The sequence below is a fragment of the Alligator sinensis genome, unplaced genomic scaffold (assembly GCF_000455745.1).
Source record: "Alligator sinensis unplaced genomic scaffold, ASM45574v1 scaffold553_1, whole genome shotgun sequence".
NCBI lineage: Eukaryota > Metazoa > Chordata > Crocodylia > Alligatoridae > Alligator > Alligator sinensis.
In genome coordinates, this window is record NW_005842389.1 from 47280 (window position 1) to 57062 (window position 9783).

Consider the following 9783-nt stretch of genomic DNA (forward strand, 5'->3'; position numbering starts at 1 on the left):
GTGCTGCCGGCCGGGGGGGGCCGCGGCTGGGCCAGGAGGGGCAGCAGCAGGAGGCCGAGCAGGGCGGCAGGGGGGCCCATGGCTGGGGGGTCCCAGGGTCCTGGCTCTGGGCGCCACTGACTCAGGCCCCAGACCCGGCTTTATAACCCCTCGTCGCCCCGGCAACCGGCCCAGACGCCTGGGTTCTCAGCCCCACCCCCCATGCCTGGGTTCTTGGTGGGGGGGTCTTTTGTGCCCCATTCAGGAGGGTTGTCAGGGAGATGTGGGCGGGGAGGGATCCCAGGCATCCCAGCACCCCCCTCCTCCTGCATTGTCAGCTGCCAGGATGGGGCCCCTCACTCCCAACCTGCAGCCCCTCCCCATGGTGCCCTTCACTCCCGACCCACAGCCCCCCTGCCATGGTGCCCCTCACTCCTGACCTGCAGCCCCCGATATCACACGGGGAAACCCGCCCAAGCTGGGAAACATCCCATGCCTGGCCTGGGGCACCCGTTACCCCAGAGACCGCCCGGATGCCTGGGTGCAGCAGGGGGGTGGACGCTTGGAGTGTCTGGGGTGGGGGGTGGCTGGATTTTTTGGGAGGAGTGGCTGCAGCCCGGACTCCTGGGTTGGGGGAGGGGAGGGTGCCAATTAATTAGGTTACTTAGTGGATGGGGGGGCAGTTAATAACTGGCCTCATCCCTTATTGGTGGGGGGGACAGGGCTGAGCCACAAAGGGTCATAAAGGGCCTGACGGGAAGGAGACAAAGGAGAGAACCCAGGAGTCCGGGCAGCGCAGGGCAGGGGCTGCGGGTCAGGAGTGAGGGGCACCATTGGTGCGGGGAGGGGGGGGGGCAGCCTATCTGGTCCCATTTAACAACCCTCACTGGTCCCACTTGCACCAACATCATTGTCCCAGATTACACCTGTTACTGGTCCCAGGTCCTGGGCCAGACTGGTCCCAGTTCCCAACACTTAGTGGTCCCAGTTCCCACCCCTTGCTGGTCCCGGTTCCCCAGCCATACTAGTCCCAGTTACCAACCCTTAATTGGTCCAGTTACCAGGTGATCTAGGTCTCAGTTCCCTGGCCATACTAGCCCAGTTCCTGCTCCCCTTACTGCTCCCAGTTCCACAGCCATAATGGTCCCAGTTCCCCAGCCATACTAGTCCCAGTTCCCAACACTTAATTGCTTCAGTTACCAGCCCATGCTGGTCCCAGTTCCCTGGCCATACTGATCCAGTTCCCACCCCTTACTGCTCCTATTTCCCCAGCCATAAAGTTCTAGTTCCCAACCATTACCGGTCCCCATTCCCCAGCCATACTAGTCCCAGTTCCTCCCTGCCCCCATCACTACTCCCAGTATATTGGATTTGTCTAGAGAGTGCTGGGGGCCAGCCAGGCCCCCACATGATCCTCGTCCCCTGCTCCTGGCCTGGCAGAGCTGGCAGTGATGGTTGTCATGGTGATGCCCACATAACGCAGGCACTTGGGGGCTGCTGGGATGGGGGGGCAGGCAGTGGGGCCCAGAGCCACATCCATGCCAGGGTGCGGGGCAGGAGGGGACTGGGACCTGCCCCCCCCCACAGGGCCAGGTGTGCCCAAACCCCCCCCCCCCGACTGGACACCTCATGCAGGGGGTATGTGCAGAGCAGTGGATGTGGCTCGCCTTGACTTGAGCAAGGTGTTGGGTAGTTACTTACAGCCAAGGGAGGCTGGTTGAGATGGAAGGACTGGGAGGTAGGATGAGGCACTGGGAGGCATGATGGATGGACTGGGAGTTGGGATGGAGGGACTGGGAGGCAGGATAGACTTTCGTAGACATTAGGGCTGGAAGGAAACCTCCGATGATCATTGAGTCCAGTCTCCTGCCCCAGGGTCAGGGAGTCAGCTGGTCAAAGGATCACAGCAAGATAAGCATCCAAACGCTTCTTAAAGGAGTCCAGAAGAGGTGCTTGCACCATCTCTAGGGGGAGTCTATTCCAGGCCTTGGGGGTTGGACAGTAAAGACATTTTTCCTTATGTCCAGCCTAAAATGGTCTTGGAGAAATTTGTGACCATTTGACCTTGTCCTCCCTTGGGGTGCTCTGGTGAACAGGCATTCCCCCAGATCCTGATGCACACCCCGGTGTACTTATAGGCTGCTACCAAGTCACCCCTGAGCCTGCACTTTTCCAGGCTGAAGAGGCCCATAGCTCAGCTTTTCTTCATAAGGCCTGTTCTCCTGCCCTCTGATCATGCGTGTGGCTCTCCTCTAGACTCTCTCAAGCTTCTCTATATCTTTCTTGAATTGCGGAGCCCAGAATTGGACGCAGTACTCCAGCTGCAGCCTCACCAAGACTGAGTACAGTGGGAGGATGACATCCTGAGATGTACTCAAGAAGCAGCTATAGAGGCAAGCCAGGGGTTTGTTTGCCAGCAGCGACATTGCATTGGTGGCTCATGTTCACCTTGTGGTCAATCATGGCCCCCAAGTCCCTTTTGCCCGTGGTGCTAGCAAGTGTAGCACTGCTGAGCCTATACGCATGATGCAGGTTTCCCACCCCCTGCCAAGGTGGAGTACCTTGCATTTATCTGTATTGAATGTCATCAGTAGGGTATGCCTGGGTATTGGGACTATTACAGCTGCAGAACTGGGAACCAATAAGGGTTGCTAACTGGGCCCAGTCTGGCCTGGCACCAGGGACCAGTAGGGGTTGGCAACTAGGACCTTTCTGAGCAGGAACTGACACATTTGGACAGGGAACTGAGACCAGCAAGCTTTGGAAACTGAGCCAAACATGCTGGGGGCAACTGGGACCAGCAAGTGTTGGTAACTGGAGGTCCCAGTGCCCGGCCCAGCACCCAGGGCTGCCACAGGGAGGGCCGAAGGGAGCCTTGCCTAGGCCTTTCGGGGAGAGGGGACAGGAACCCCCCCAGGCCTGGTCATGCCCAGAACCCGCCCCCTCCCCCCCATGGTGCCTTCAGGTACCCCGTGCCTGGTACAGAGGGGGTGGAGAGTGCACATGGTTCACTTAGACTTGAGCAAGGCACTGGCTAATGTTGCCCCCAGCTAAGGGGACATCATCCCAGCTCCCAGTTCATCTGAAGGCTTCAGCTTTCACGATCACAGTCCACTCTTCGGTGACAGGCAGTGGTCTGCTGGGAAGAGACGGCCTCCACCTCACTGCACTGGAGGGGAAGCTCTTCTCAACAAGATTGGCTGACCTGCTCGACCAGGCTTTAAACTTGGCCTGCTGGGGGATGGGTGGACTACTGCTATAGCGAACCCACCAGGCAACTATTGCAAAAGCAGCAAGTTAGGGCACTCAAGGGAATCCACTCCTACCCCAGCTCTGGACCAGTGTCCTCCTGTGAGTGCGAGGGAGCCTAGGGCTTCCACTGGGACATTTAACATTCATACGTGAGGCCATCAGCCTATCCTTGAGTGTGGACACTACCCCCAAGTTTGGTGTCATCGGTGAACTTGCCCAGTCCGCTTCTAATACCCGTGTCCCCATTGTTAATAAAGACGCTGAAGAGTACAGGTCCGAGGACAGAGGCTTGGGGGACACCGCTGGTCATGGAGCACCATGGTGATTCACTTCCATTGACCACTCCTCTCACGTCCCAGCTCCCAACCCCTACTGGTCCCAGTAACCAGTCCAGATTGGTCCCAACTACCAACCCTTATTTGTCCCAATTCTGTGGCTGTACTGGTCCCAGTTCCTCAGCCATAAAGCTCCCAGTAACCATGCCAGACTGGTCCCAGTTACCAGCCATTACTGGTCCTAGTAACCCAGTACTACTGGTCCCAGGAGCCTGGCCATTCTGGTCCTAGTTACTCTTATTGGTCCCATTTCACCAGCTCTACGAATCCATTCTCAACCCTTACTGGTCCCAGTAACCCAGCTATATGGCCCAATAGCCTGACCAGACTGGTCCTAGGTACCACTGTCTATCTGGTCCCAGTTCCCTGGCCCTACTGGTCCCAGCTGCCAACCAGCCTGGTCCCAGTTAACAACCCTCCCTGGTCTCTCTACCCAGTCCATAATGGTTCCAGTTCTCAACCCTTACTGGTCCCAGTGCACAGTCCTCACTGGTCCCAGCAACTCAGCCCTATCAGTCTCAAGCCCCCAACCCTTAGTGGTCCCAGTGACCCCCACCATACTGGCCCCAGAGCCCCAGCCTACCCCACTCCCCACAACTTCCACTACCAGCACTCAATGGTCTCAGTTCCCTGGCCAGACTGGTCCCAGTAATACAGTAACTCCTACCGGTCACAGTAATATAGCCAGACTGCTCCCACTTACCAACACTCTATATTGTCCCAGTTCCCCGGCCAGACAGGTCCCAGTTACCAACCCTTATTGGTCACAGTTGCCAGCCATACAGCTGTGAGTTACTGGGCCTAGTAGCACAGCCACATGGTCCCAGGTACCAACCCTTACTGGTCCAATCATACTGGTCCCAAATACCACCCATTATACATCCCAATTCCCTGGCTGTACTGATCCTAGTTCTCACCCCTTACTGGTCCCGGTGAACCCCCCTCCCCCAGTTCTTGCCCCTTACTGGTCCCAATGACCCCACCACACTGGTCCCAGTGCCATCACCCTGCTTGTCCCTATCCCCCCACCTCCTCCCTTCCAATCCCTATCCTTAGAGGTCCTAATTCATGCCCTTTACTGGTCCCAGTTCCTAGAACATATTGGTCCATCTCCCACTCCTTCCCCTTAAGGTGGGGTCCTTTTAACCCTACCACCCCCCTGCCCTCCTTTGAGGGGAGAGAGCCCAGGCATCTGGGCTCAGGAAGGACAGGCAGACACGTCTTCATGGGTCTTTATTGGGGGGGGGGCAGGACCCAGGCATTTGGAGTCCAGCCCCACCGGGGTCCCTGCCCCCACTTCTACCCCTTCCGGCCAACGGAGACCCCAGGCGTCTGTGGTCCAGGTTCTGACCCCCAGGGAACCAGAGCGCCCGGGCTTAGTGGAGCGCTCAGAACTGCATAGACTCCTCCTGGGTAGGTGCTGGGGGGGCTCTGAGGCCTGCGGGGGAGGGGGAGAAGGTCAAAGGTCAAAGTCAAGGGCAGGGCTGGGTAGAACAAGGCCCTGGACTCCTGGGCTCTCTGACCTGCAGGGGGCGTTGTCATGACTCCGGGCACATTCCTCCTGTGCTGCTTCCTCCTGGTTTTTTGGGGGGGTGGAGGGAGAGGGGTTAGAGAGGGGTAGGATTGCCACCCTCCCCTCAGCAAGAAAGGGACCCAGATGTCCAGGTCGTTACCTGTGGCAATAAAGCCAGACACCGACTGTGATGAGGACCCCGAAGACAAGGGGCAGCAGGACCTGGAGGACGGCAGTAGGAAGGCCTGGGGGGTCAGAGATCAAAGATGGGGTCAGGGGGCACCTGGCAGGCTAGTGGGGGTAGGGAGGTGACAGAGGGGTTGCTATGAGGTCACTAACAAGTCAGGCACCTGGTTTGTGGGGGGTCATGGGTTACAGAGGGGTGGGGGGAGTCACACACCTAGTCAACAGGGGGTCAATGGTCACAGTGGGTGACAAGGGTTAGAGGCAAGGCACTGGGTCAAGGATGAGACAGGGTCTGATGGTGGTCACAGGTCAAAGGGGTCACCATTTGGGCAAGAGGGGGGGCGCTCACAGCAAGTCATGGAGGAGACCAGGCACCAAGTCAAGGTAGGGACAGGGGTCACATGGGATCAGATACCTGCCAGGGGTCTGAGACTGGGGCAAAGGCAGGGGTGACTCAGGGGTCAGGGGTCACACACCTGCCCCCGGCTGGCTGGGGGTCTCACACCGGGGCCCCTCATAGCCCTGGAGGCAGTCGCAGACGAAGCCCCCGTCCAGCTCCCAGCAGTGCCCACCGTTCTTGCAAGGGCTGCTCAGGCATGGCCCGGCTGTGGGGGGAGGTGGTGAGGGACCCGTCTGGGAGCCCCCAGCCCCGAGACCCCAGGTATCTGGGCCACCAGCCCCCCCTGCTCTCCCCTCCACCCTGCTCCCCACCCAGCAAACCCAGGCGTCTGGGCCCCATGCCCCCACCCCTCTCCCAAGAGGACCCAGGCGTCCAGCTCACGGATGTAGCAGCCCCAGGCAAGCTGGGCCAGGGCGCAGACGAGGCCAGGGGGACAGCCCCCTGACTCACACCACAGGGTCTCAGGGCCATGGCAGGTACAGCGCTGGGTGCAGCCAGGGGTGAAGAAGGTCTCGTTCATCTGGGGGGGGGGGGGGGGGGGGGGGGGGCGGGACCCCAGGGGGAACCCAGGTGTCCGGGCTCCCAATCCCCCGAGCCACAGAGAACCTACGTATCCGGGATCCCCAGCCCCGACTGCAGGAACCCAGGTGTCTGGGTTCTCAATGCCCTCAGCCACAGAATGCCAGGCATCCAGGCTCCCACCCCCAGCCCTGATTCCTCTCCCAGAAAACCCAGGCGTCCAGGCTCCCAACCACTGGGAACCCAAGTGTCCAGGATCCCAATCTCCCTGACAGCAGAGAACCCAAGCATCTAGGCTCCTAATGCCCCTGACCACAGTGAACCCAGGGGCCTGGGTCCACCATCCCCGCCCCAGTCACAAAGAACCCAGGTGCCTGGGCTCCCACCCCCCCTGCCTATAGAGAACCAGGTGTCTGGGTCCCTTTTCCCCCAGACCACACAGAACCCAGATGTCTGGGCCACCCCCACCCCACAGACCCCGGTCTGTGGGGATCCCCCCCACATCAAGGGGAGGGACCCAGGCATCCGGGCCCACCTGGTAGTAGCGCTGGTGCCAGGAGCAGCCGCACTGGGCCAGGGGCACAAAGCTTCGGGCGCTGAGGGCCCAGCCGGGTGCAGGGACGCAGCCCTCGACACAGGGGGCACTGCAGGCCGGGGGGGCACTGGGTGCCGGGCAGGCAGGGGGGCAGGCAGGGGCACAGGCTGCATAGCGCGAGGGGGGCGGGCACAACACCTCTGAGGGAGGGAGAGCGGGGTGGGAATGAGGGGCATTGGCAGGAGTTGCAAGTCAGGAGTGAGGGGCACTGCAGTGGTAGGGAGAGGGTCTCACCACAGCCGGTCTCCTGTCGCCACGGCAGTGCCAGCCCCCCCACCTGGCGACACGCGTGCCCATAGGCAGCCAAGGCCTGGCACAGCAGCTCGGGGTTATCAGGCAAGGCGCAGAGGTCATAGATACAGTCCCTGGCAAGGAGGAAGGTGTTAAATGAGGCTGCTCAGTGCCCCTCACTCCCGACCCACAGCCCCCGCCACCCCGCATCCCAGTGGCCCTCACTCCCAACCTGCAGCCCCACTCATCCCAGTGCTCCTCACTCCTGATCCACAGTCCCACCCCCATCCCGGTGCTCCTCACTCCTAACCTGTGACTCCCCCCTCCATCCCGGTGCCCCTCACTCCGGACCTGAAGCCCCCTCAGAACCCGGTGCACCTCACTCCTGACCCGCAGCCCTGCTCACCGCTGGTAGGAGCCAGGGGGCACATGGGGGTGGCAGGCGGCGAAGGGCCCCCCTGGGGCCCCGAGGACCCCGCACTGCTCTGACCCATTGACAGCAGCCAAGCGCGAGGCGGGGCAGGCAGCCTCAAACCCCGATTCAGGCAGCGATTGCCTGGGAGTGGGGGGAATAGAGTCAGGGGATGGAGTCAAACTCCAAAGGGAGGGATTTGTGGGCTAGAGGCAGGGCAAGTAGCGGGGGGTGGTCTCACCTGTCGTGAGGGGGCGCATGCACCCTCCAGGCCTCCCCAAAGCGCTCAAGACTGTGGGTGCTGGCCCCATCTGGCAGTGTGAAGTCATCCTCGGGGTCCCCGTTGAGGGTCCCACACAAGCCCCCAACCACCCCTCTGTATGGCTCGGGGAGCACCAGCTCTGGGGGACAGAAGCAGCTGAGGGAAGGGGAATGTAACGGGGCCTGGATGCACCCAGCTCTGGGGGGCTGGGCTAGGTGTAACAGGCCTAAATGCACCCAGCTCTGGGAGGCTGGGCTGGGTTTAACAGAGCCCTGATATACCCAGCTCTGCTGAGCATAATAGACCTCAGTACCTGCATAGTGGAGTCCGTCGAAGGTGACGCTGAAGCCGCCTTGGGTCTGCAGCAGGATCTGCAGCCCCCAGAATCCGATGCTGAGGTCGTCATCAGGGGAGAAGGGCAGGTTCGTTAGCACCCCATTCACCTGGGGGGGAAACGAGGACCCTCAATTGCCAGACTGTGCCCAGCTCTAGGGAGCCAAGCTGTGTCTAATGGGGCCTCAATGTGCCCAGCTCTTCAGGGCCAGGCTGAGTGTAACAAGGCCTGGATGCGCCCAGCTCTGGGGAGGACTCTCACCACCAGGCGCCGGCCAGGCAGCAGGGAGATATTGTAGCTGGGCAGGGCCACGTGCAGTTCCTCCAGCAGGGCCACAGGCCACAGCCCCAGGCGCTGGTGGTTGCTCCCAGCTACGCTGAGTGGGGGCAGCCCAGGCTGGAGCTGCCCCAGGGTCCGGATCAGGGTGTAGGTCGCCGCCCCCTGGAAGTGGTGAACAAGGCCATCGAAGGTTCGGTAGTGTGGGTCCCCTGAGACAGTGCAGCGGTGGAGGCCTGGAGGGGTGGACAGGAGTCAAGGGGGGCCTGGATGTACCAATTCTGGGGGGTGGGCTGGGTGTATCAGGCCTGGATGAGCCCAGCTCTGGGGTGGGACATGGCTGAGTAGAACAAGGGCCCAACTCACGTGCGGCCTGGCAGAAGTAGGTGCCAGTGTCACCCAAGGTGCAGGATGAGCCCGGGGGGCAGAGGAAGTTCTCGCAGGGCCAGAAGCCTCCGGGCTCACATGTACAGTGCCGCTTGCAGCCTGGCAGCAGCCATGTGGCACCTGCCTGGGGTGGGGGTGGAGAGGGGAGGGGGGTCACTGCACAGGCTGGGATGTGCCCAGCTCTGGGGGGCTGGGCTGGGCTGGGTGTAACAGGGCCCAGATGCTCCCAGCGCTGGGGGGGCCGGGCTGGGTTTAACAGGGCCCAGATGTGCCCAGTTCGGGGGGGGACCATGACCCTCACACTGTGGTAGTGTCCCTCATCGTCCACGCAGCCGCACTCCTCTGCAGGCACGCAGGCATCACCACTGCGCAGGTGCCCCACGTCACAGTCACAACCCTCGCTGCAGGCCTGGTCCTCGGGGCAGGCCGTGGGTGCTAGGGGCTCAGCGCAGCTGGGCAGGCAGGCTGGGGCACATGGCGTGTAGCGGCTGTTCAGGGGGCATGGGAGGGCTGAGGGGAGACACAAAGAGACAGTGGGGTGAGCAGGATGCAGCTAGCTCTGGGGTGGGTCACAGCTGAGTGTAACAGGTCCTGGATACAGCTGTCACCCCCCTGCCCAGACGCCTGGGTCCTCACGGCAGAAGGTGCTGTTCCTCCAGGCAACAGGGGGGCCCCCCTGGGCCTGGCAGGCCTTGGAGTAGGCCTGGGCGGCATGGCAGAGGGCCAAGGCCTGGCCCCGGGTTGCGCACAGGTCGAAGAGGCAGGCGTCAGCGAAGGGGGCAACTGGCACCCGTGGGTGGCAGAGGGCGAACACAGGCGCCTGCAGCTCCCGGCACAGGGCGGCCCAACGTGCTGAGTCCTCCGGGGAGCAGGGGGGCATCAGGTCCTCGCTGTTGTCCTCCTGGCACCTGGGGGTGGAAGTTCAGGTGAGATAGTACGAACCAACCCATGACCCCCTCAACTGGGTGGAAAAGGGCTGATCCATCCAAAAGTCTTCCCGCCTCCACCTGGAGAATGGTTTGGTTCGTTTCCTTCCCCCAGTAGAAGAATGTTTTACACCAGTGCCCCCAGTACTGGAGAATGGGCTCACCCAATTGCCCCC

General features: G+C 61.5%; 1 protein-coding gene across 9 annotated transcripts in view; it reads right to left on the bottom strand.

Moving 5' to 3' along the window:
- Nucleotides 1–2257: 2257 nt before the first annotated feature.
- ZAN (zonadhesin) overlaps nt 2258–9783 on the bottom strand; it is a 14287-nt gene continuing 6761 nt past the window's right edge. For 3 of the 9 annotated variants that reach the window (XM_025211077.1, XM_025211075.1, XM_025211082.1), the window contains 12 exons: nt 9318–9589; nt 8983–9191; nt 8661–8805; nt 8280–8530; nt 7664–8127; nt 7417–7566; nt 7014–7144; nt 6720–6919; nt 6047–6185; nt 5742–5870; nt 5240–5324; nt 2258–5142 (listed from right to left, as the gene is read on the bottom strand). In XM_025211077.1, coding sequence (XP_025066862.1) covers nt 4866–5142; nt 5240–5324; nt 5742–5870; nt 6047–6185; nt 6720–6919; nt 7014–7144; nt 7417–7566; nt 7664–8127; nt 8280–8530; nt 8661–8805; nt 8983–9191; nt 9318–9589 — 2452 coding nt within the window. In that variant the 3' untranslated portion in view covers nt 2258–4865. Of the gene's footprint in view, nt 5143–5239; nt 5325–5741; nt 5871–6046; nt 6186–6238; nt 6920–7013; nt 7145–7416; nt 7567–7663; nt 8128–8279; nt 8531–8660; nt 8806–8982; nt 9192–9317; nt 9590–9783 lie in introns of those variants that run through there. The other 6 variants (XM_025211079.1, XM_025211078.1, XM_025211076.1 and 3 more) reach the window with 6 other exon arrangements.